Source organism: Delphinapterus leucas, chromosome 19, assembly GCF_059928025.1.
Source record: "Delphinapterus leucas isolate spDelLeu-1000000601 "Yukka" chromosome 19, BTC_Dleu_Yukka2, whole genome shotgun sequence".
Classification (NCBI taxonomy): Eukaryota; Metazoa; Chordata; class Mammalia; order Artiodactyla; family Monodontidae; genus Delphinapterus; species Delphinapterus leucas.
Window position 1 is genome coordinate 54,033,070 of NC_143147.1, and position 26,290 is coordinate 54,059,359.

Genomic DNA, 26,290 nt, shown 5'->3' on the forward strand with positions numbered 1-26,290 from the left:
CCCAGTCAGAGGGTCTCCCACCTGGAGAGACTGTTATGTTAAAGTAGCTCCAAGATCGGCTCATTGGAGTAGAGCAGGACACTTCTGCAAGTGAACAGCTGTGCCAGCCTCCAAATAAAAGAAAACTGTATGCATTTGCAGCAGGGAGTGGGGAAATGGAGTGTGTTTTGGTTTAAGAGCAAAACAAGCACGTAGAGGTTTTAGCAATTTTTCTCTGACGTGTCAGATTGTGACCTGCTTTCCCCAAGTACACTGGGTAGTGGATAAGGGAACTAGGATCTGTTGAGCCCCTTCTATGAGCCAGGGATTCATATTTTTAATTCTTCCAATAACCCATAAAGTTGATATTATTTTTCATATTTTACAGATGAGGAAACTGAGGCTCAGAGAGGCTATAGAACAGCCAGGAAGTGCTGGAACCAGGAGTTAGAGTATAGCTGACAGGACTTCCCTGGTGGTGCAGAGGTTAAGAATCCGCCTGCCAATGCAGCGGACACGGGTTCGAGCCCTGGTCCGGGAAGATCCCACATGCCGCGGAGCAACTAAGCCCGTGCACCACAACTACTGAGCCTGCGCTCTAGAGCCCGCGAGCCACAACTATTGAGCCCATGTCCTGCAACTACGGAAGCCCACGCTCCTAGAGCCCGTGCTCCGCAACAAGAGAAGCCACCGCAATAAGAAGCCTGCACACCGCAACAAAGAGTAGCCCCCGCTAGCTGCAACTAGAGAAAGCCTGCGTGCAGCAACAGAGACCCAACACAGACAAAAATAAATAAATAAATTTATTTAAAAAACGAATGTAGCTGAAGCTGAGCTACTGTAAAAAGAGACCTCAACATACCGTGGCTTAAACAATGTTGGTTGATATTCTTTCTTCCTCATGTAACAGCCCAAGGTTAGTAAGAAAGCTCTTCTCCAGGCAGTCACTCAGGGACCCAGGATCACCACCCGTGGCTTCTACAACTGGAGTGGCAAATTGTTTTCCGTAAAGAGATAGATAATGAACATTTGGGGCTATGCAAGGCATATGGAGTCTGTCCTTACTACTCAACTCTGTTGTATCATGAAAGCAGCCACAGACAATATGTGGATGAGTGGGTGTGGCTGTGTTTCAATAAAACTTTATTTATAACAAACAGGCCACAGGGTGGATTTGGCCCAAGAGGCTTAGTTTGCTGACCCCTGCCCTAGAATAGCGGTTCTCAAAATGTAGTCCCAGGGACCCAGCAGCATCAGCAGCATCTGGAAACTTGTTAAAAATGCACCTTCTTAAGCCACTCCTGAGACCTACAGAATTAGAAACTCTAGGGGTGGGGCCCAGCAGTCTGTATTTTAAAAAGCCCTTTGGATGATTTTTTTTTTTTTTTTTGCTGTACGCGGGCCTCTCACTGTTGTGGCCTCTCCCGTTGTGGAGCACAGGCTCCGGACGCGCAGGCTCAGTGGCCATGGCTCACGGGCCCAGCCGCTCCGTGGCATGTGGGATCTTCCCGGACCGGGGCACGAACCCGTGTCCCCTGCATCGGCAGGTGGACTCTCAACCACTGCGCCACCAGGGAAGCCCACCTCTAGATGATTTTTATACATGTTGAAGTTTAAGAACCACTGTTCCAGAGCCCTGGCTGCACGAGAGCATCACCTGGGGAGCTTTCAAAGTTCTCAGTGCCCAGGCACATCCCAGGGTAATTACATTAGACCCTGTGGAGTAGGGCCCAGGCCTCAGCATTTTTAAAGCTCCCCAGCTGAAGCTGAGGTGCAGCCGGCATGGAGAAGCACTGCCTTAGAGCGCTGTCACCATTTGCATGGTCACTGGCTTGCCACCTGGCCTACTGCCACACCTGCCTCTCCAAGGATGATGTCCTTTGCTCCCTGAGATCTGGGTTTTGTTCTCTTCCTTCGTCTTACCTCCCAAGCCCCCAGCACCCTGGCCCTTTCCTGGGGACTCTGTATGGGGCTTCGTGATATGAGAGGACCTTGGTTCAAGTTTGTCAAAGTAACCCATCTCTGGCAGGAGGCGGGCAGGAGGAGGGGACGACTTCATGGGGGGTGAGTAGTGGAATGGAAAGCAACCAGAAGAGGAGGGAGGTGACAGCAGGAGGAAGACTTGGATGTGGAAACACCTAGCACAGTGGCCTGTTGCTGGGGCTCAGTCAAGTCCAGTTTTCTTCCCCATCCATGCTCTAGGGTGACCGAAAGCAGTTTCCATGTATCCCGGAGCCTTCCTTTATACGGAGAGCACGTATGTGGCACTTACTGTGTGCCTGTACTCTGAGTGCTTCACGTAACTTAACTCATATCCTCACAGCAACCATCTGGAGTAGGAACTATCATTACTCCCATTTTATAGTTAGAGAGACTGAGGCTTTAAGAGGTTAGGTACAATAAAGATGTTATTTTTAAAAAAAGAGGTTAGGTGACCTGCACAAGATTACACAGGTAGTAAGTAGTACAGCTGGGATTCAACCCAGGAAGTCTGGCTTCAGAGCTGAGCTACTGGCCACTATGCTCTGTTACCTCTCTTCGTAACGGCCACAATGATATTATTATTCCCATTTCACAGAGGAAGAAACTGAGACCATGAAACTGGCCCAAGGTCACAGAGCCAGGAGGTGGTAGAGGTAGGATTTGAACCCAGGTCTCTCTGCTACCAAAGTCCTTGGATTTGCCAGTTTGCCCCACAGGCTGGTTTGGGTTCCCTCCCATCTTCCCTTCATCTGTCCACCCAGAATATTCTGGGTTTGCATGTGTGTGGCTGACTCACGGGGGAGAGGAGAGTACATCCTCTGGAGTGAGAAGGCAGATTTCATTTCTGTTCAGAGCCTTCTTGGGTTGGTGCTGGGAGAGCTGCCAAACCCAGCTGACAGATTTCCCCTGCCAGAGCTGCGGAGTGGGTGGGCAGCCCCCAGGGGCCCCAGGAGGCCCTGTGACACCAACTCCTCAGATGAGTCTCAGCACTCAAGAGAAAGACGGGCATGCCTGCTTCATTTGCCTTAACTACAGTCTCTTTCCCTGAGGGAGTTTACTGGTTCCAGTTGCCAAAATCTCTCTCACACTTCCTCTCTGCTCTGGTCCCGAGCTGAAAGGAACCCCAAGAAACCATTTGTTCCAGGCTTGCCTTTAGGCAATTGACATAATCCTGGTTATTCCCATTTTACAGATTCAGTAACTGAAGTTAGCTGTGGCTCCTCATTGGATTGTCCTCTTTCCATCAGCCCTATAATTTCCCAAATGTCCCTGATGGTAAGAGTCACCTGGGGTACTTTGTCAACTCTCTAGATCACTGGTCTTCTGCTCTGAAAATTCTGACGCAGTAGGTTAGAGCTGGGGCACACGTGATTCTCATCATCAGGGATGATGGGAAATACTGACTAGAGGGACCCCTACTGGGTGCAAGGATTCTCCCGCATTTCAGGTGCAGCCCTGACTGGCTGCCTCAGCTATGCCCAAAATAGTAGTAATTTGCCCCTTGAAACTTGGATGAGCAACATTTCACCCCCAGTCTGACTCAGGAAATCAGGAAGGGGCTGGAAGGATGGTGTGGGTGGGGCCTTCACCCACTCTGGCCAGTTCTGCTGTGTCCTCCAGGGGATGTTTGCTGAGGGCTATTAGAGACCTTCCAAATGTCCTCAGATATTTGGATATCTTATCCCCACTTCAACCAAGTCCTCCAGATGCTGAGGGGCTCCTACTGGCTGGAGGGTCCCTAGCTCATTTGTTTGTGGTCTGTGTAGGGAAAGCCAAGATGTGGTGGTTTTAAGATATGTATGCAAATTCTTTGACACTCCATCCTGTAGAGGTGGAGTTTGATTCCCTTCCCCGTGAGTGTGGGCGGACTTAGTGACTTCCCTTCAATGTGTAGAAGAAAGTGGAAACAGCAGTATGTAACTTCTGGGACTAGTCAGCAAAGGCGCCACGGTCGCCTTCTCTTTCTCGGGGAGAAAGCCGACTGCCATGTGGTGGGAACACTCAAGCCACCCAGTGGAGAGAAGGCCAGAAGCTCTCACGTGGTGAGAGACAGAGGCCTCCTGCCACAGCCAGTAAGAACTGAGGCCTTTGGCCAATAGCCACGTGAATAAGCCATTTGGAGCAGAGCCACCAGCCCTGGTCAAACCTTCAGATGACGGCAGCCCAGACCAATGTTTTGTCTGCAGCCAGAACCCCCCAGCCAAGCTGCTTCTGAACTCTGATTCACAGGAACTATGAGATAATAAATGTTTGTTGTGAAATAATAGGAAAACATATATCTTGGTCTTTGTCTCTGGTTCCTGACACAGAGCTTCTAAATCCCTTGGACATTCCTGGATGATAGGAAAGTCTTTTGTTCTAATGAGGCAACTCTTGGTGGGCTCCTGGAAACCTTCAGGTTGGTGGCTGGTCACCAGAAAAACCAAGGCACGATTAGATGTTTGGAACTTGCAGCCCCATCTCCCCATCCTTCAGGAAGGGGAGAGGGGCTGGAGATTGACCTAGTGATCGATCGTGTCTGCGTGAAGAAGACTCCATAAAAATCCCCAAAATCTGGGGTTTGGAGAGCTTTCCAGTTGGTGAACAAATCCACATGCTGGGAGAGTGATACACCCGAACTCCATGGGGACAGAAGCTCCTGCACTCTGAGCACTTCCAGACCTTGCCCTGTATGTCTCTTCATCTGGCTGTGTATCTGTATCCTTTACCATATCCTTTACTATGTAATACAGACCTTGCCCTGTATGTCTCTTCACCTGGCTGTGTATCTGTATCCTTTACCATATCCTTTACTATGTAATACAGACCTTGCCCTGTATGTCTCTTCATCTGGCTGTGTATCTGTACCCTTTACCATATCCTTTACTATGTAATACAAACCTTGCCCTATATATCTCTTCATCTGGCTGTGTGCCTGTACCCTTACCATATCCTTTACTATGTAATACAGACCTTGCCCTATATATCTCTTCATCTGGCTGTGTATCTGTACCCTTTACCATATCCTTTACCATGTAATAAACCAGTGAATGCAAGTAAGTGTTTCCTTGAGTTCTGTGAGCCATTCTAGCGAATTATTGAAGATGGGGACCAAGAAGGAGATCCTAGGAGCCCTGATTTATGACCAGTTTGTCAGAAGTACAGGAGACAACTTGGGATTTGCAATCAGCCTCTGGAGGTGTGTGTGGGGGAGGGGTCAGTCTTGTGGGATCTGATGGTCTTTCCAGGTAGATCCTGCCAGAATTGAGTGAAATTGTAGGACACCAGCTGTTGTCAGACACTTGCTTGATGTGTGTTTTTCCTGTACAGTTGTTTTAAGTTTGGGGTAATTTTTTTTTTTCTGCCATGGGATGCGGCTTGCAGGGTCCTAGTTCCCTGACCTGGGATCGAACCCATGCCCCCTGCAGTGGAAGCTTGGAGTCCTAACCACTGGACCCCCAGGGAATTCCCTTGGGTAATTTTTTTTCATACAACAATAGATAACTAATACACAAAGCAAAAGCAGAAAGACCCTCTACAAGCTGAGAGGGTAGTGAGAGAACTGAGGCAGGTATGATACCGAAAGACCTGCCACTGCTTGGTGGACAGGGAACCAGCATTTGCAGGGCTGAAGATCAGCGCTTTTAGGTGCACCCTTTCCTTTGCTGTCAGGGCTCTTATCCTGCCTGCTGTGCACGTGAGGCTCAGAGAGGTCAAATCACTTAACCAAGGCTGCTCAGCTGGTCAGTGGAGGCGCCAGGACTTGAGAGCAGTCTGTCTGCCCTTGGCCGTGCTTTTTCATCCTCCACGCTGCTTCCATGATCTTGGTGACCTTGGGCAAGTACCTCCCTTTCTGAGAGCTTTGCACAGAATTTGAGCAGGCGGCTTACACATCCATGAGAAGATTGAAGCTACTGCCCCCTGGCCCTCAATGCTCTGATACAAGGTGTGTGCACAAGGCTCACACAGCCTTCGCTCTGTAGGGTGCCCCGGAGTAGGGTGGCCCTGTGTGCTAGAGATCTAGTGACCCAAGGATGAGTTTCGGCAGCTTGGCTTTGGGGGCCCCATGCAAACTCGCAGCAGCCCTCGAGAGCACCCTCTAACCCACCCTTGCCTCCCCCCGCTGAACACACAGACACCCGCACCCAGGCATCATCCCCTGCCCTTGGCCTAGCTCCTCTGGTCACCTTTATCCACACAGAGGCCAACAGCGGGCACTTGTTCAAGAAACATGTGCTTGGGGTGATGAACCTTGAGGCCATCCTGTCACCTGGACCCTCAGGTGTGAGGCTCTCACCACTTATGGGGACACGACGCGGGAAGCATTGGCCGAGGGGCAAACCCAGCCTTCAGGGGTGGGCTCTCTCCTGAAGAGTCAGGTCAGGAGCACAGGGATCTGGGGCAGTCTCGGGAAGTAGGTTGCTTAGCAGTTGCCAGAAGTTTCCGTCCATCTCCTGGGGCCCTGGCCATCACCCTTGGCATCTGACTTCTTTCTTCCACACCTCTTTCTGCAGGCCAGGACAGATGCCACTCCAGGACCCCTCCCCACAGCTCCATGCAGGCCTTCGATGGGCCACTCCTCAGCCATGTCTCTCTGATCCACAGCTTCCATCCTGGCCACAACCCCCGCTCCCATCTCAGCGCCCCCCTGCCCGCCCCAGCGCACATTCTCACCCCCTCGGCTGACAGCCCCCATTAGCTCCACGCTCACAAGTAGTGGAGCTCCCCCAGGGAGCTTCCTGCAGCCCCACCCCACCTTGCCCCCGACCCTCTTCCTGAAGCGCCCCCACGGGTCCCTACGCCTACTCTTCCAAGCCCTCCGCTCTTCCCCAGTCCACGTACTGCATCGTCCTCTTCACCAGCCTCTCTCCAAGTGGGCTGAGTCCGGGGTCGCTCCCAGGGCTGAAACCCCTCCTGTAGACAGCCCCACTCCCCTGCACCCACTGCCACACTAGGAGTAGAAGAAAGGCAGATGGATAGGGGTGTCTGCACAGCTTGTGGGGGGTGACGTGTGGAGACAGGCGGGTAGGGCAGGCCCCAGGATGGACGGATGGACAAGGCATCCGGCTTTCACCTCTCCCTGAATGGCCACAGGAGGAATGAGGTTGCCGCCCCATGCCTCTCGCAAGATGCTGAAAGCGCGAATGAGAGCAGCTTGTGAGGGGCTCTGACGGGCAGGGCCTGGTGAGGAGACCTTTTGTAACCTTCCGGACCTGGCCTTGAACCAGCGGACAGGTCACGTGACCCAAGTTGCTCTGTCCCTTTAGCCTTCCCAGCTCACGTCCCAAATGCCCCTTCTCTCTGCAAGGACTCTTCAGTCTGGGGAGGGGACATGGATTTGTCTGGGGAGGGAGTGGTGGTTCTGGGATGCATGGTGTATGTGAAACCTTATGCGTATGTGCGCACGTACGTTTTTTTCCCCCAGAGTGTCTGCAGCTTCTCGAAGGGGGTCTGTGACCCATGAAAGGGCCCACCTTGGTACCAGGCTATCCAGACTGGGCTCCCATGTATGTTTAGTCCCAGCAAATCTGGTTTCCAAGTTTAAGGGCTGTCAGCATTCACCCTGAAGAAGCGCTCACCTCTTCACGTTGAAACCCTAACACTTAACCTGCTTTGGGAGATTTGAGATCAGACCTGCCCGGCAGGTGCATCCTCTATCCTTCTCACCCTCCCAGGCAGACAGGTTTCCCTGCATTTCAAAGTGGACCAGCCTCGTGTTCCAGCCACACCCCAGGCTACAGGAAGTGTTCCCAGCAACAGGGAAGTCATCTGCCCCCTGCAGACATCCTGCATCTCAGCAGCCCCTTCTCAAAGGCTTTTTAGAAATCTAATTTAAATGCATGGGTTCTGCGTTGTGTAGGAGTTCTTGTATGTTTTCTGGACCTGAACTCAGCTCCCTAACATGAAGTATAAACAGGATTGTTCTTTGGCTAATGGCCTTGATCACGGCAGAAATGACTTTTGTCTTGATCTTTTCTAAATTCTTCCTCAATTCTGCTTTGATATGAGGTCTGAAAGTTGACCACAGCGTGCTCATGAAAGCCAAGTGCAGCAAAGAGGGAGCTTTCCTCAAGGATTGCCCTGTCCCAGTAGAACTTTACCTTATTTTTTTTACATGGAACAAATTCCTGAAAGCGTCTATGAATATCAAATGTATCAAAGTTGGATGATGCCCTTATTCTATACAAGAGGCAACGTGGTCTAGTGGTTCAGAACACGGACAGCCACCCTGGTTGCATGGGCATAAATCAGCCACTTCTTGGCGTTTGGCTGAGAGCTCTCTGTGCCTCAGTTTTCTGAAAATGAGAATGATTATAGTAACTACCTTGAAGGATTCTTGTGCAAACTAAGTGACTGAATACACTTAAAGCCTTAGAACAGAATCTTATTGCACTCTGTGCGTTAATGATTGTTGTATGTTTTAAGGTGGATTCTTTACTCAGCTGAAAAGAATGATCGACTCCCTAATTATATCTTGCCTCTAAGACACAATTAATGACAATTTATTTCTAAGACTTTTTTGGAGGGCTGCTCCATGCGGCTTATAGGATCTTAGTTCCCCAACCAGGGAAGCAACCCGGGCCCTGGCAGTGAAAGTGCTGAGACCTCACCCCTGGACCAAAGTCAGGGAATTCCCAAGACTTTGTTTTCTTTCCCTCACGTGTGAATCCAATCAATAGGCTCAGGACCAATAAACACTCATTGAACCTAAAGATTTGATGCTTTCAGCATCCTGACGATTTTCATCTTAGTTTCAAAATTATCTTAAGTTTGTGAAAACTTCTGTTTTTTATTACTAATACTTGCATTTTCAATTTCCTGGTTTTGCTCATTTTTTGCATCAATAAACACAACAACATATTCAAACAATTGCACCAACATGTCATATGGCACAGGTCAAATGGAATGGGGATGCTTTAAGAATGGGACTGTTGGCTGGTGGTTTGTGTCACCTTATAACAGCTCAACATGTTTGCCAATATACGTGCAAAATCCGAATCTGGCGAAGGAAAATCAATTTAGGAATGTTAAAGTCCAATGTAATGTGATGATGGCAATGGTTCGAGAGGTAAAGACCACTGAGGCTGGTACACGTTTCTGGGTTCAGGTCATGATCTGTTTGTTGAAAGGACAATTTGTTACCATGAACTTGGAGACAGGTAGCCTTCACTTTAATAGAAGACCCATTCCAAGAGAGCTGGCTATAAAGCAACCATTTGTAAAATGTCATATTTTTTAAAAAATTCACTTTAAAATTAAGGTGGTCTTCAAAGGAAAATGGACTACTTTGAAAAGTTTTGGTGATGGACCAGGTCTATGTCTTGCTGGATTGCGGGGAGAGAGATTTGAGAGTGCTTTTCATAATTGCTGTTCCTTCCTGTAGCAGAAGCTTCAAAGGAGGTGATTCTTAAGTGGAATTGTGGTGAGTTCTGCTGTGCACCCTGCTTAAGAAGTTACAGGGGGCAGCAGATACTCAAGGCTGCTTCCTCACTGTAGCCTGGACCCCTCCCTTCTTTTGTTCCCCTGGAGAGTGTCTTGCATTATAGCTGATAACTCTCACTAACATCTCTAATTCTTTTATCCCTCATTTCTTTGACTTCTCCTGTGATTGTGGTTAGTTAGGTCGAGTTGGAGTTCTCCATTCTCCTCACAATTAGGGTTTATGTGATCTTGGTATTCTCCTTACTTTTTTGGCTAGATTCTAGAAGCTGGAGAAGACACATGTGACGTTAAGCGGCATGAGTGGCAATGAAACATCAAGAGAGTCCTGATGGAGACTTTCACATAATCGTGGGATGGCTTTGTATATAGAAGCAACCACTGGGCCCAGAGACGGAGTACCATCACCAGAGAGCGCTTCATAAGGACAAAACACAGAATTCCTTCCTTCCCCTCTTGTGGTAATGCCCCCTACTTTTTTTTAATATAAATTTATTTATTTGTTTATTTATTTATGGCTGTGTTGAGTCTTCGTTTCTGTGCGAGGGCTTTCTCTAGTTGCGGCGAGCGGGGGCCACCCTTCATCGCGGTGTACGGGCCTCTCACTGCCACGGCCTCTCCCGTTGCGGAGCACAGGCTCCAGACGCGCAGGCTCAGTAGTTCTGGCTCATAGGCTTAGTTGCTCCGCGGCATGTGGGATCTTCCCAGACCAGGGCTCGAACCCGTGTCCCCTGCATTTGCAGGCAGATTCCCAACCACTGCACCACCAGGGAAGCCCACCCCCTACTTTTAAATTCTGGGATGTGAGTTGTGTTAGTGACTGGGGCTTGCTAGATTGACAAGGGATGGCAACTGTCATAATGTCAAGTGGTGTTTGGATCATATGAACATTTGTGAATTTTTTTTCTATTTCCATCCCCTATGCCTGTCATGCCAGTAGGCATGTGAGGTCAATCATACCTTCTCAGCTTCTACAGGTCAGCCTGGCTACCACTGTCCCTACATAATTCTGGGGACTCCAAGGAGGTTCCAGAGACCAAGGAGAGTCCAGTATTATGGTCCTAGCCAGACTGGGATTTCACCCTTGACCTTCTTCTCATCCTTATGCTTCTCCAGACCGTAAAGATTTCTCCTACTCGGAACACCTTAGCTGTATCCTTGCCAACCTCGTTAGTCCCAAGGCCACAAGTCCTTAGATTAGGTGGTTCCAGGAACTCCTGCCTAACTCCTCTCCCCCGGACCCCTGGACATTTGTCATAGCTGACAGAGCCAGACGCCATGTCATATTCCTTCCACTAGTGGGAATGGGCAATTAACATGTGCGGTGCTGCCCGTTGAAAGCATCTGCCCTCGAGAGTTCTAGAAAATAAACTCTTGCCCAGCTTTATCGATCCTGGAATCTCACATTTTAGTAAAGTTCATTGACTTCAAAGGAGGTGTGAAAAATTGTTCAGGCCCACTCGGAAATCCATTATAAGTGGTTCTGGCATTTACAAAATTTTATTATTTCCCCGACTATGAGAGTAATACATGCTCATTGCAAAGAATTAAGAAAATACAGAAAGGTGCTCATGGAAAGAAGTAAAAGCTCCCAGAATCTTCTCTCTCAAAAATAATCATTATTAGCATTTAACGTGCCACCCTTTTTTTTTTTTTCCTGTGCACAACTATTTATAAGATTAGGTGGTACGTTATATACAATTCTGCATCTTGCTCTTTTCATTTTATACAACCAGAGCTCTTCCCTATGTCATTATCTAGTTTTCAAAAACGCCATTTTAATGACTACATGATATTTCATTGTCTGGTTGTATCAGAATTTATGTAGCCAGTTCTCTATTTGCAGGCATCTAGGCGGTTTCCTATTTTTCATGATTATAAATGGTGCTGTGGCAAATATTCTCGTCCAGGAAATCTTTATCTGGGTTTCTGATAATGGCCTTAGAAGAAATTCTCCGAAAGGAAATTATGGAGTCCCAGCTCTGCTGTTTGGTACCTCTCTCTTTACAAATGCCCTGGGGAAGTGAGTGACTCCTGTCACCCCCTGAATTGGTGGCCTTTGCTGTTGCCTCTGAGGCCTAGACAGGAGGACCTTTTATTCATGTCGGAGAGAGATGCAAAGGGGGCCCCTGCAGCCTCCCCAGGCTACTTACCTGAACCCACTCCATGCAAAGCAGAGTTCCCCCTGCAGGAACCATTTCATAATTAACTTAGAGGCTAAAGCATATTTAATTAGCCATGAAAACCCTCCCAGCCATCTGCCTCTGTTTTTATTTTGAGGAAAATGGCAGATCTTTTTTTCCTTTGCACTCTCTTTTTGGGGATGGAGCTCATTTCCAGCATCTTGGTTCTTTTTTTTAACGTCTTTATTGGAGTATAATTGCTTTACAATGGTGTGTTAGTTTCTGCTTTATCTGAATCAGCTATACATATACATATATCCCCATATCTCCTCCCTCCCACCCTCCCTACCCCACCCTCTAGGTGGACACAAAACACGGAGCTTATCTCCCTCTGCTATGTGGCTGCTTCCCACTAGCTATCTGTTTTACATTTGGTAGTGTATATATGTCCATGCCACTCTCTCACTTAGTCCCAGCTTACCCTTCCCCCTCCCCGTGTCCTCAAGTCCATTCTCTACATCTGTGTCTTTATTCCTGTCCTGCCCCTAGGTTCTTCAGAACCATTTTTTTTTTTTTTTTTTAGATTCCATATATATGTGTTAGCATACGGTGTTTGTTTTTCTCTTTCTGACTTACTACACCCTGTATGACAGACTCTAGGTCCATCCACCTCGCTACAAATAACTCAATTTCGTGTCTTTTTATGGCTGAGTAATATTCTATTGTATATATGTAGCATCTTGGTTCCTGAATGGAGCAGAGCCCCTGCTCTGCTGTGGTGCACCAGAGTGGCAGAGCTAGGGGCTTAGCCTGAGGTGGCAGTCAGGGTCAGAGGTCACGCAGGCCTCTGCGTGAAGGAAGGCACCTTAAAGGAAAAGACCAACACCCTCATTTCTCAGGTGAGGAAATGGAGGCCAGGAGAGGCTCAGGGTGAGTCCGAGGACACTAGGTCTGAGGCCCTACTTCTTTGCTCCTTTGTCGTGCCCTCCAGGGAAGGGGTATGGCTTTGCTTTCAGCTGCACTCCAAGGCCAGAGGATTTAAATGGAATCCTAAGGGCTGTAATGGCCCACATGTCGGAGCACTTTAAAATGTGCAAGTTGCATTCCCAGATCGCATCTTGCTGGACACTCACCCCAGCCCCAGAGCACTCAAGGGAGACTCAGGAGGTCACGTGATTTGCCTGTAGCCACACAGCTGGTGAGTGAATCTGGAGACTGAGTTGGAAACATTAAGTGCTTTGATCTGAATTGCTAATAAGTCAAAATGCCTTTCATTTCCATGGTATTCCTTAGAAGGCCCTGACCAGGAGCTCACGGAGGAAGGGTCCAATGGAACGTTAGTCCAGTTACTTCTCGTGACATCACCTCCTCCAGGAAGCCTTCCTGGAGTCACCCCCCTACCCAACTGAGTTGGGAGAGAGGACTGATTCTCTGCCCCTTTGTCACCTTACATGTACCTCAGTATTACAGCCTAAAGCTCTCAACTTCCTATTGTCCCCAGTTCTAGCAAAGAGCCTGGCTTACACTAATACATCAATAAATGAAATTGAATTCAATGAGACTGAAAGTGCACATAGGAGTGATTGCTTCAGTAGTTTCCCCTCCTCCTTCCCCTTCACTTTGGCAGGGGGTCATCTGTGATCCTTCTGGGGGGTGAGCATCATGTATGCCTTGGGATGGTCCCTGAGGGCTGCCATATGGACCCACTCATGCTGCCAGGCTGGCCGTGTGCCCCAGATCCTGGAACTGTCAGCAGAGATGGGGATCTAGTCCACAGACTCCAGCCAAGTAGGGGATACTGGGGACATCCACCACCAGGTAGCCTTGTGCTTTTGGGGCAAATCATTTCCATCCTCTGAGACTCGTTTTCTCCTTTATCAGGTGAGGCAATTAGCCTGGGCCCTTTCATCCCCGATGTTCCATGTCCTGTGACTCTATTTATCATGACCCCTGGGAGAGTCCAGGAGTGACAGGATGAGGGCCAGGACAGAAAGATGGAGAAGTCAATTCCAGCAAGAGGTCGAATGGAGCGCTGGACCCGATAACCTAGCAAAAAAGGCGTCCCGCGTATCAAAGGTCTGAGCCAAAGAGGAAAGTGCAAACCTTCGAAGAGTTCCCGGATCTAGTTCAATGTTCCTGCCAGGCTGAAAATCTCTCTCCTTTTTTTTTTTTTTTTTTTTTTTTCCTGCGGTACGCGGGCCCTTCACTGCTGTGGCCTCTCCCGTTGCGGAGCACAGGCTCCGGACGCGCAGGCCCAGTGGCCATGGCTCATGGGCCCAGCCGCTCCACGGCATGTGGGATCCTCCCAGACCGGGACACGAACCCCCGTGCCCTGCATCGGCAGGTGGACTCTCAACCACTGCGCCACCAGGGAAGCCCCTCTCTCCTTTTAAGATGTAAAAGATTTGCTCCCTGAGACTATCTTCAATCATATTCTATCCCTCTCCGGCCACTACAGACAACACTGAAGAGGGAGTCTGTGGTGATGAATTAGGAATCCGTAGATATTCCTCCAGAGCTGCCTGTTAAACTCAAAGCACGTTTTGGCTCCGATAAAATCAGATCAACCAAGAAAATCCCTCAGTGGCAGAGCACTGGGGCACCCCCAGCCCAGAGCCTCACTGCTGTCTCCCCAGCGTTACGCGCCTTGGTGCCTCCACACCCCCTGGGCCTGGGCCAGCTCGTCACTGAAATACAGTGAAAGGACAGTGGAGAACTTGTATTTTTTTCCTCTCAAGGGATGACCCACAGAATAGAAAAATAAATCAATGGAGGAAGATGAAAGTAAAATGCAGCTTCCTTCAGGGAACATTAGGGTGAGAGAAATAGAAAACGTTTCCATCAATTGCTTTTAAAAATCAAGAATGGGGAGCATGTAACTCTAGTCGGTAAATACAACCAGTAATAGAAATATACTTCAGTTATCTACTGTGGTCAGTTATTGAGAGAGGCTAAAGACAGAGGAGGAGAAAGAGGTTCAAGGAATGGGGAAGGGGGAGAGAAGCAGACTCAGAAACAGGTGACTAGAAATAAGAAAAATATTGAAACTCAGAGAGAGGCAGAGAGAGAGAGAGAGAGAGAATGCGAGCAACAGATTCAAAGAAACACAAAAATGCAGACAAAAAAAGAGAAGCGTGTACACACAATGCACACGCACAGGCACTCAATGTGAAGAGAGACAGAGGTGGAGAAGCCAAAGCAAGAGAGAGAGACACCTAAAGAGAGATATGAGAGGAGATGGCAAAATTGAGCTCATCAAGGAAAACACCTATTCAAAATAAACAGGGCCATCTACAGTTGGGTTTTTTTTTTTTTTAAAGAGACAAACATTACCAGGATTAATTCTTTTTCTTCAGAATTCCTTTGTAATGTGTTTTCATTCCTATCTAACTTTGAGAAGCACGTACACTCTTTCAAACCCGTTTTCCTCACGTGCCACAGCAGGAAACCCCTCGTTCATTGTTCTGGGAAGGAAGACATCAACCTCAGATGGTAGCCTTTTAAGATGATGCCACTGCTGTGTTTTCACAGCCGCAGACCTAGGGGGTCTCACCTCTCACTGCAGCTAAATGGCCACATTCAGCTCAACCCTGTACACCCGTTGAAGTAAACCTTGTTTGCTCAGAGATCACTAATTCGGAATCGGGGATGATTCCAGCAGGGCCAGAGCTGCCCGTGCCACTCTGTCAGAGTTTGCCGATCAAATGAGTGAGGGAATAAGATGGCAGCAGATGTGCTGGGTGACAAGCACCAGGCACTCTGGCCACATTGTACTCAGCAACAGCTTCCCAAACCTGCCAGCCACTCTTACACCTCGCAGCCAGGAACACCCTCTCCTTCCTGCCTGCCTCTGCCCGGTAAAATCTTCCTATCCATCGCTCATCAATCCGTTCATATGTACTGAGCATCTCCTCTGCGAATCCGTTTCCAACACCCCTGTACTCCCTGGGAGTTCATCGTTCCTTCCTCTGGGTTCTCATTATTAACATCAGTCGTTGCTATGCTGCAGGTTTGGCATACTCTGTTAGAGCAGACTTTCTCAACCTCGGAACTGTTATTTGGGGCTGGGGGCTGCTTTGTTGTAGGGCTGTCCTGTGCGTTGTAAGATGTTTAACAGCATCCCTCACCTCTACCCACTAGATGTCAGTAGCCCAACCACGCCAGTTGTCGCAACTGAAAATGTCTCCAGTCACTGCCAAATGTCCCCAGGGGGCAAAATTGCACCCAAAGATGCAGTATTAGAATGAGCTGTTTGGTTGTGTCAGCCCTCAGAGAGGGTGCATCCTCTGGACCCACAGTGCTAGAATGGTGCCTGGTGTGGAGAAATCACCTGGATCCCATGGAGGAAGGATCCAGACCCTTGGACTGGGACCCTGGGCAGGCAGATGTTGAACTAGCCAGCTGTGCACATTGGTCATGCTAATCATTGCAATAGGAGCGTATGGCACTTGAGGTCTGTAACCAAATCCACAGGTCTCTACTGAACGCTAACCTACTATGAGCTGTGGGGGACACACACAAGGAAAATAAAAGCTTCTACATTTAAGGCACATGCCATGATCTAGTTCATCAGAAAAAGCCTGTAGCCACGGGATGCTGAGGTAGGAACATCAGGCAGCTTAGAATGAGGCTCTGAAGCAGTGCGGGTTCCTCTGTAAGGGGTTAAGGACTTAGACCAGAGTGGTCTGCTACTCCTGTGGAGGGCTTAGGACACTATGTAGAACTCGACCTGGGCCTTTAAAGATGGGTAGGACTTGGATGAGGGCAGTGGAGTTGGGATAAGTGTGGCGTTGCCTCAGCAGAGAGAGTCCACCTCGTGGGGCAGACCTAGCCAGCCTGGCCCAAAAGTTGGTTCTTGATTCAGGGAGGTCAAGTGTCTCCAAGTATGTCCGGAACAGCTTTCATCGGGGTCACCTGGGATACTGGTCACAAATGCAGATTCCTGGTCTGCCAGGCTCAGTGAATCAGTTTCGCTGGGGTGGGCCCAGGACTCTGTATTTTTCACACACACACCCCCAGATGATTCTGATGCTTGGTTAAGTTTGAGACCTACTTCCTTGAGGGGAGGGCCATTGAGCAGGCTTAGTAATAACCTTGGTCTTCCATTGTGTGCAGCCTATAGGGTTTACACAGTCTAACAGAGCATATGAGTAAACAGGAAGTAGAGCCAGGCTACCAGGGTTCAAATCCTGGTTCTGTCATTTCTAGCTGTGCAATCTTGGGCAGTTCACTTGAAACTTCTGTGCCTCAGTCTTCTCTTCTATAAACTGGAATCAACAATGTCCCTGCCTCGTAAGGTCTTTGTGATGATTACATACATGTGTATTCGCTTGGCAGTTAGTAAATGCTCACGTGGTAACTATTAGTCATCGTCATCATTATTTCAGCATTTGATGCTTGCTAAAGGTTTCAGAGGGCTGAAGCCACCTTTCTTTAAACTACGGTCTGTCGGGAATTCCCTGGAGGTCCAGTGGTCAGGACTCTGTGTTCTCACTGCCGAGGGTCTGGGTTCAATCCCTGGTCGGGGAACTGAGGTCCCACAAGCCTCTCGGTGCAGCCAACAACAACAACAAAGTATGGTCTGTTACCCACAGCTCTCCCCTTCTCCCCCACCTTGCTCCTAGTTACTCCCAGATCTGAAGTTACACGGGCCCCTCCCTCCTCCGGTAGAAAGCTGAGCTCTGAGGCTTTCTGATGAGGTGAGAGGCAGCCCTGGGACACAAAAGAGTGTCCTGGTGGGGTCAGGTCCCTCCCAGTTTGCAGTGTGAGAGGAGACACTTCTTGCCTCCCCGGCTCTGGGGTGGATGGACATATTGGAGGCCCAGAACCTCCTCTTGTCATTGCCAGATGGCAGTGTCACTCCTTAGCAACTCTCACCCTGGGGGGTCCCAAGTCAGAGCAGAAAAGAAGGGAGGGCAGCAAACTGCTCCATTGTATGAAGAGCCATGGCCCCAGCCTTCCTATTTGTACTAACATGACACGGTGTCTAAGACCCTGCACAACGTCCTCCTCTGAGCCTCACAAGAACCCTGAGAGGTGGGTGGGGAGGTCTTGCCCACCCCATTTAAAAAATAATGGCGTTATTGGGCTAAAATTCACAGACTATGCGATTCAGCATTTTGAAGTGTACAATCCAACGGTTTATATTCTATTCCCAGAGTTGTGCAGTTGTCACTACTATGTAATTTTAGAACATTCCATCACCCACCAAAAAAGAACATTTTCCTCACTCTTAGCCCCCCAGCCTTCCCCCAGCTCTTGGCAACCACTTATCTACTCTCTGTCTCTATGGATTTGCATGCTCTGGACATTTCATGTAAATAGATTCATACAATATGTGATCTTTTGTGTCTGGCTTCTTTCACTTAGCATAATGTTTTCAAGGCTCGTCCATGTTGTAGCATGTAGGGAATTCCCTGGCGGTCCAGTGGTTAGGATTCCATACTTCCGCTGCAGGGGGCATGGGTTTGATCCCTGGTGGGGGAACTAAGATCCCACAAGCCTTGCGGTGCAGCCAAAAAAAAAAAAAAACCCAAACATATTGTAGTATGTATTAGTACTTCATTCCTTTTTCTGGCTAAATAATATTCCATTATATGGGTATACCACATTTTGTTTACTTATCAGTTGATGGACATTTGAATTGTTTCCATGTTTTTGGCTATTATGAATAACACTGCTAATAAACATTTGTGTACAAGTTTTTGTGTGATCATATGTTTTTATTTCTTTGGGTAGAGCCCTAGGAATACAACTGCCGGGTCATATGGTAACTCTATGTTTAAACTTTTGAGCGATGGCCAGATGGTTTTCCAAAGTGGCTGCACCATTTTCCATTCAAAGTGTATAGGGTTCCAGTTTCTCCATATTCTCACCAACGTGTGTTATTACCTGTCTTTTTGATTATAGCCATCCTAGTGGGTGTAAATAGGCATCTCAGTGTAGACTGATCCCACTTAATAGATAAAGAAATCAAGGCTCAAAGAGGTGATGCAACTTGTCCAAGTACACTCAGACAGACAGAGGTGAAGCCAAAATTCAAACCAGACATGTCTCACTTCCAAATCCACATGTTTTTCTATTACATCAGGCAGCCCTCCAACTGGACAACTTTGTCTGGGTCTGGCCCAGTCCCTAAGTCCAAGTGGTTCTTGGGATTCACACCTGTCACGGGACAGGGACACTCTGGCCACGAGCTGGTCGTTGTCTGCTCTCCTGGCCAGGCTACCAGCCAATGCTCATTGAACCCCTACTCTGGGCCCAGCTCCAGAGATGTAAGTAGAATAAGAAAGGCATAATCCCTGCTTTCAAAACGGACGCATTTCTCAAGATGCTACGTCAAATAAAAGATGGATTTTTTAGCTTCTAGATTTACAATGTGCCAGCAAAGGGCAAAAAGGTGGCCTGGACAACAGGCAGGAAAAGAAGAATGGAGAGACCCCTGGCAGGAGGCTTGGAGGATGATGGTCTGAGCCTGCTTAAGGAAGATTTGGTGCCAAGGCTGGGGGCATGGCCAGAAAGGAGAGGGCCAAGTTAGAGAGGTAGGTTGGACTGCTTTCCAGGATGGGGTTTCGCATGTAACTGAGGAGTGATTAAGAGGGAGAAATAAAGAAGAGGGTTGGAAGACGGAGGGGAGAAAGAGTGAGGGCTGGTCAGTGTAATAATATCACATGCATACCTTCCATTTAGTGGGCACTTCAGGGCTAGGTACTCTGTTGAGTGCTTTGCATATCCTACTAGGTAAATGTGAATATTCTTATTTTACAGATGAGGAAACCGAGGCTCAGAGAGGTTAAGTGCTTCAGCTAAGGCCACACAGCTGGTAAAAATCGTCTGACTTCAAACCCCGTTCTCTTAACCACTGAAACATCTACTGAGTGAATAACTGAGGGATCTGATGGGGGACACGCTGCCAGGGGTACTGGGAATGGCAACCTCGTTCAACCTCCTTTCTAGAGGGCTGGTAGTTTTGGAAATAGAAATGCTGTGGAGCTGAGGGGTTTTCCTGTGATGTTTCAGCCTGTTTGGGCTTTCACACTTCAGTTTATAGCCTCAGCCAGGAGGTTTGCTTACTTATTTATTCTTTTTACAGGAAAAAAGCCAATGAATTTTCAATAAATTGGGCTTGAGTATTTGACCAGTGAATCAGAAAGGTTTCCAAGTCTTAGGGTGGTTGAGGGGGATAGAACATTCATCCCCATCTATCCCGAAGGAGGTGGTGCTGCGGAGAGAGAAGGCCTGGGGGTTCCGTCCGGGGCCGGCACAAGAGGGCTGAAGATCAATCCCACAGGCTCTCTGTGCAGGATCTCCAAGCTCTCTGGGCATCGTGTCTCTCAGGGGACAGCAGCTGGTGAAGGCGCTGCTAGTGGATAAAACACCCAGCTGCACGAGGATGGAGTAGCCCAGGGGCAGCAAAATTTTCCTGTAAAGGGCCAGATAACTTTAAGCTTTGCAGGATGTCTGTGGTCTCTGTTACACGTTCCTGTCCTCTTCCTTCCCCTGCCCCTGCCCCCTTTTCTTCTTCTCCTTCTCCTTTTTCCATAACCATTTAAAAATATAAAAACCATTCTTAGCTCATGGGCTTTACAAAAACAGACTGTGGGCCAGATTTGCCTGCAAGCCAGTTTGCCAGCCCCTGGTTGAGATATATCTCGGAAACTCGCTTGGATGCATCACTTAACTTCTTGGGGTTTCATATAATATATTTATTGAACACCTACTGTGTGCATACCAGAGAATGTTCACATTCTTTGTAATAGAAAAAACATGACAATAAATCAAGAAGCTTAGTTCTAGTGGCTGTAGGGATGAGGTAGGAGGAACAGCAGTGGACCTGGAGAGAGCAGACCTGGGTACCTGACCTGCTTCGGTTCCCCTGGAGCCTGCAGAACCACATCTGTAAGATATGTTAAAAATAATGTATTCTTTGAAGGATTAAAGAAGCTCGGGAGGAAAATAACTTTGAAAAGCACTATATAATAGGAGCTATATTTAGACAGTTGGAGATACACAAACCTATGCATAGTTGATTGACAGTATAAAGACTGTGTAAATCTATGATATCAGAGATGTCACAGGTTAGGAGAGAAAAGAGATTGACTGAGATGCTGTCATATGGGACTTACTATTTTGGGTACTTTCACCCGTGTTAGCTTGTGTGTAATTTAGGCAGTATATCAATTAGGATTGGGTTTGGCTGCTTCCTATAAGAAACTGAAAATAATAGTGGCCTAAACAGGATAGAAGTATGTCTCTCTCTCTTTTAAAATGCATAGGTAGGCAGTCCAGAACTTGTAGTATAGCCCCATAGTGTCAAGAACCCATACTTCTTTTGCTCCATCATCCTTGCATGTAGCTCCCATTCCCCAAGGTCATCTCATGGTCCAAAATGGCTGCTAAGCTCCCTACCTTACATCTGCATTCCAGGCATGTTAAAGGATAAAGGAACAAAGAAGAACAGGGCTAAAGGACACACACCGGCAGACTTTTAAGGAAGTTTCTTAGAAGCTGGCTCTAAATACTGCTGTTTATATCTAATTGGCTATACCTAGCAGCAAAGAAGGCTATGAAAATCAGCCTTTATCCTGAGTGGCCATGTGCCCAGTTAAAACTAAGAGGTTTTGTTTTTAAATAAGAAGACAGCGGATACTGGCATAGGCAACTAGCTATGGCTACTGTAAGTAGCAAATTCAAAGAAAGGACAGGTATCTAGGTGGCCAGATCAGCGAGGGCTTCATCAGGGGAGCAAGACTGAACCTGGCCTTGAAGAAACTGATTGTATTTTAAGTGGTAGACATGAGTGGAATGGGCATTCCAGGCAGGGGAAAGAATATAAGCAAAGGGAAATGCACTCTGTGTGGGGGAAGATAGTGGGATATTAGTCTAACCTGGAGCATTCCTCTAGAGGAGGTTTGAGAATTAGTGCTGGAAAAGATAATATAAATAAACAGTAACCAGCGATCCTACCACCCTGGGTGGGGTTTGGTCCTTGACCACTCTGTGACTCCCCAGAAGCTCCTCCCCTCGTCACTCACATAGCCTCCTCCTGCCAGGGCTGCCTCCCCGCCCCAGGAGATGGTCCTTGGGGCCTCTTGGGTGCGCCGTCTCAACACAGGTCCTGTCCATCCACCTCCCCCTGCATCCACCTGGTCCTCGGAGAAACTTGGCATCTTTGCCCCACTAAACTCGGCAGGTGGGGATTGTTCCCTGCTCAATGGTCTCTCTTAATTGACACAGTCTGCTCCAGTAGGTCTCTTGACTTTAGACTTTTTCGGGGGTGAGTTGGGCCCTAGTCTCTATATTTTCTCAGCTTTGGCGGGGAGGGGAGGTCACAGTTCAAGTTTTTCTAAGATATCTTTGATTCCAGGTCCACAGTCGTGTCTGGCCAATGGAGTGCCCTCACTTAGCTTGGGGAGATGGAGACAGGTGGGTCCGTGGTTACGCCAGCTCTCACCATTAGCCGAGGAGTCTAAAAAAACCCACCTCCCTCCCATCACCTCCATCTCTAGCCTTCTCTTCCACATGGGCCGAAATGTATAATGGGGCAAGTGTTGTAGAACCAGCATGGGGCCAGTCTTAACAAGTCCTACCCAGGTGGCTCGGCATCTCCCTTCAGAACGTGTGGGCACTTCACACCTCAAGTCCTCAGCCTTGGGGCCTCAGGTGAGATTCCAAAACAGCAGAGCAAGCCCTCACTGAACATCTTGATTACATTTATTGAGCGCTAACCATGTGTCGGGCACCGTTAGCTCATTACCTATGATGTTATTACAGGTGAAGAAACTGACAGTAGAAGCGAGTGAGGACTGGAATATCCTGGAAAAAAGTCTTGAGAAACGAGGCCAAGAAAGAGAGGTGGGGCCCGACTGCAGAGGCTCAGAAGCTCAGACTGTCTCCTCGGAGCACTTTGGATTTTGAGCAGGTTGTGATGGGGTCTCAGTTGTACTTTTGAAAATTTGGTCTCAAAGCAAAGCGTGGGATGGATTGGAAAGAGAGGGCAGATGTCTTCCCATTAGAATGTGAATACTGGGCCGGGCTGGGGTTTGGGGAGGAGAAAAAGGAGGAGGAGGAAGGAAGGGGAAGGGGAAGAGAGGAAGGTGAGGGGAGTCAGGAGGCAGAGGAAGGAGAGGCAGGAGGAGGAAGGAGAGAGGATTTGGGTGTTCTGTTTCTTTCTTTATTTGCTCAACAGGAAGCATACAATTCCTGAGCACCCACCACATGTGAGAGGGGCTCAGATAAGCAATGCAAGGATCATCCATGGTCCTGGCAGGAGCTCACAAAGTGGAAGCGGACAAACGCAAGGCCCTTGGGGGCTTACATAGAGCCTTCACAAATATAATCTCACTCGATCCCTGCACCTGTACTGTGCAGTAAGCGGGATGTGTATTCTCATACCCATTTCATAGATGAGAAAGCTGAGGCACAAGCGGGTTAACTGGCTCACAGTTGCACAGCTGGGTGGGGGCAGAGCTGGGGCTCAAATTTAATGCTCTTTCTGTTACATCAGGCACATCTGGGTACAGGAAATGTACCCAGAGCTCTGGGGGATGTGGAATTGGGCAGAATGATTAAGGGCTAGGTTCTAGAGTCAGATTGCCTGGCTCCAAAGCCTGACTCCATCTCGAACTAGCTGTATGAACCCTGGACAAATTTCTTAACCTCTCTGTGCTTTAGCTCCTTCACCTGTAAAATGGGAAGAATGGTGTCTACCTCGTAGGGCTTCTTGAGCTTCACTCATGATAGCACACATAAAGTGCTCAGCACAGGCCTGGCCCAAAGTAAGCACTCTTATGTGATTCTACCATTATAGAATCACTACAAAATATAATTATTTTGAGGTGAGTGAGACAGGGAAGACAGTCCAGGCAGAAACAACAAACCAACTCAGGGGGATGTGGCAGAGACCCAGGCCACTGTTAGGACATGTTTTCTATGCCCAGACCCCCTATAATACCCTGTATCTAACCTTTGCTTCCTCTCTTGCATCCTTCTCCCATCCTTCTCTTCCTATCCCTTTCTTTGTCCCATCGATTTTTCCCTTTCTTCCCTGCTGCTACTTGCTCAGTTCTGCTGGGAGCCCTGAGGGCTAAAGACCTTGCTGACACCTCCACACCCGCTCCATGTGACTGTGGGCCAGGAGCCAGCCTTCCCAATTGCTTTGACATCTACTCAGGGGCACTCTCCAGAAACATCAGCCGTTCACCAGGTCTGCTAAAGGACATGGCCGAAGCATCTGGTTTTCCTGAGGGGAGAGCCTTCTGCAGGCAAACGTCTCCCTTCCTTATGCTATTTCTCCTGATCCTCAGCCTATATGATCTCCTTTTTATTAAAATGAGGAAATGAGAGAGAGGGAGAGGGAAAGGGGAAGGAGAGGTGGGGAGAGAGAGAGAGAAATATTCTTACCGTCTGCTCTGTGGTTTCACAGAAGGTAATCAGGAAAGAGAGGAGGGTAGGACCGGGCTTTGTGGTTATCACAGCTATTAGCAGGAGCTCAGCTCATTTGTTCATCAGCCTGTAAAAAGTTCCCAGCTTTGGCCAAGGTAATTACCAGCCTAGGTGGCTGGCCAGGTTGGGGCATGCGGGAGGTGAGGCTGTCATTTCCAGTTCACCAGCCTCCATTTGCTTCTTGGTCAAGGGGTTCAAATGAAACGGTTAATTAAGAATCAGAGGATTTGTTCTTCAGGTTAAGTCATGTATACACAGCACAAAAGTCACATCCGTACATGATAACTGCTTTTAAAAACCAATCCAATCCCACATGAACGTATTGACATATGCACCTCCTCTCCCACCTCCACCTGCCAACCACATCTCCATCTTCTCTGGACCAGGTGTCTGCTAGGCTTTGATCATTACAGAGGCTGAGTAGCAGGTGCGGCATGGGTGCTGCTTTTTTGGTGCTCACTTGGGAAATGCGGCTCATACCCCAATGGCAGCCCACAAATACCTGGGCTCCTTTCACGCTAGCCGCTCACCTGCTGTGTGTCCCTGGGCAAATCACCTCCTTTGTCTCAGGGCAGGTGGGAGTAGATCAGCAGTTCCTAACCATGATGGCCTCTGTGTGTGGGGGGTAAGGTTGTAACAGAACATCTTGGACAACTCTTTATGCCTCCTCCTGGGATTCTGATATGTGCCCTCCACCCAGTGTGGTCCAAACCGTTGGTCCAAGTTGTTGGTCCATGTAGTGGATGATGTGAGGTGTCACCCTGATCTCTTCTTCAGGACCAAGGTCTTCATTCCTCTAGCTGTTGGGAGTGTTGGCAGATGCCTGTCAGCTGAGTCCCTCTCCAGGACTTGCCCTCAGCCATCTCGCTCAAGGTCATGCCACCTTCCTGCTTCCTGGGAGCAGCCGGCATCCAACTCTGAATGTGGGGATGTAAATACCCATCCCTTTTGCCTCAGGACAGGACAACTCAGAAGTGTCATCCCAGCTCCAGAGCTCCCTGTAGAATTGGCTGAGAATTTTATTGAAGCTTCAGCCCAGTTCAACTCCTCTCTCTGCCCAGTCCCACTTTGTTCACTCTCCTCCCCAGCCCTCACTCCCAGGTGTTGCTGCCAAAAGTACTTTCAATAAGTTTCCTATGTGTAAATTTATTGAAATTTACAGATCTCCATTTCAGAGTCTGTTTCCCAGGTAACCTATTGTAAGACAATACAAAAAAATTGAGAACCACCAGATTCGATGCTCACCAGGGCCATCCATTCAGCAAACAAATGCTTGGCACCTAGGCTAACTCTAGCCCTAGAAGTCTTCCTGAATGAAGAAGGATTCCAAGTGGGCCTTGAAGGGCAGGCAGAATGTGAAAGGAGGAGGAGAGGCAATAAATTTAATGGAATTGGTGTGTGTGTTGTGCTCGTTGTATTTGTTTTATCTCAGCCTGTGGAGCATCCACCACAGTGGAGATGCAGTAAGCAAAGGGATTTTTGAAATGATCATGGATTACCAAATTTACTAATTCCAGCTTTAGAATGGTACTATCTGACCTCTACTCGTGCTGGATTATTGCCCACTGAAAATTCTATCTTTCTTCTGCCATGTGATGTGTCCCACTGGCACGCCTTCTTTTTTTTTTACAGTACGCGGGCCTCTCACTGTTGTGGCCTCTCCCGTTGCGGAGCACAGGCTCCGGATGCGCAGGCTCAGCGGCCATGGCTCATGGGCCCAGCCACTCCGCGGCATGTGGGATCTTCCCGGACCGGGGCATGAACCCATGTACCCTGCATCGGCAGGCGGACTCTCAACCACTGCACCACCAGGGAAGCCTGGCACCCCTTCTTTAAAGTGGTGACCCATCTCCACCCCACAGCTAATATCAAAAAGCCAGAGGAAACTCCCAGCCCCATAGTATTATTTGCAACCTTTGTCTTGAACCTACCAGCACTTTCCATCTTCTCTGAATTGTCCCTGCAGGCCTCAGCTGCTGGCCCCTTGCCTTGTCCCCTGCCCAGGCCTTTGCCGACTTTAATGACTGAGGTTGCCTTCCCAATCAGCCTTTGAGTCTCTCCTTATCTGCATTCCAAACGTGTTCTTCATCCCGTCAGTCTCCTGCCAAGCCAAGGGTCTCCCCAGCTCAGGCCAGCCCAGGCTCTCTCCCAGCATCACCCCAGGTGGCCAGGTGTTCTGCTGGCCTATAACCCCGTGACTACAGACCATGTTGGGCACTATTGAGATGGGTATCTGCAGCTCTTGGGGGTGCTTGGGGACTGTGGCTCTGGCTGGGACACAAAATTCAGGTGATCTTCTCATTCTAAGCACAGCAAGAAATGTAGTGAAATCCCTTCCTTTC

At 48.5% G+C, this 26,290-nt stretch overlaps 1 protein-coding gene across 3 annotated transcripts in view; it reads left to right on the forward strand.

Moving 5' to 3' along the window:
• The window catches only part of LOC111182578 (ADP-ribosylation factor 2), a 75,274-nt gene extending 57,070 nt beyond the window's left edge, over positions 1 to 18,204 (forward strand). For 2 of the 3 annotated variants that reach the window (XM_089901368.1, XM_089901370.1), the window contains one exon: positions 9,641 to 18,204. In XM_089901368.1, the coding sequence (XP_089757494.1) occupies positions 9,641 to 9,647 (7 nt within the window). In that variant the 3' untranslated portion in view covers positions 9,648 to 18,204. Of the gene's footprint in view, positions 1 to 367; positions 4,998 to 9,640 lie in introns of those variants that run through there. The other variant, XM_089901369.1, reaches the window with a different exon arrangement.
• Positions 18,205 to 26,290: the final 8,086 nt, after the last annotated feature.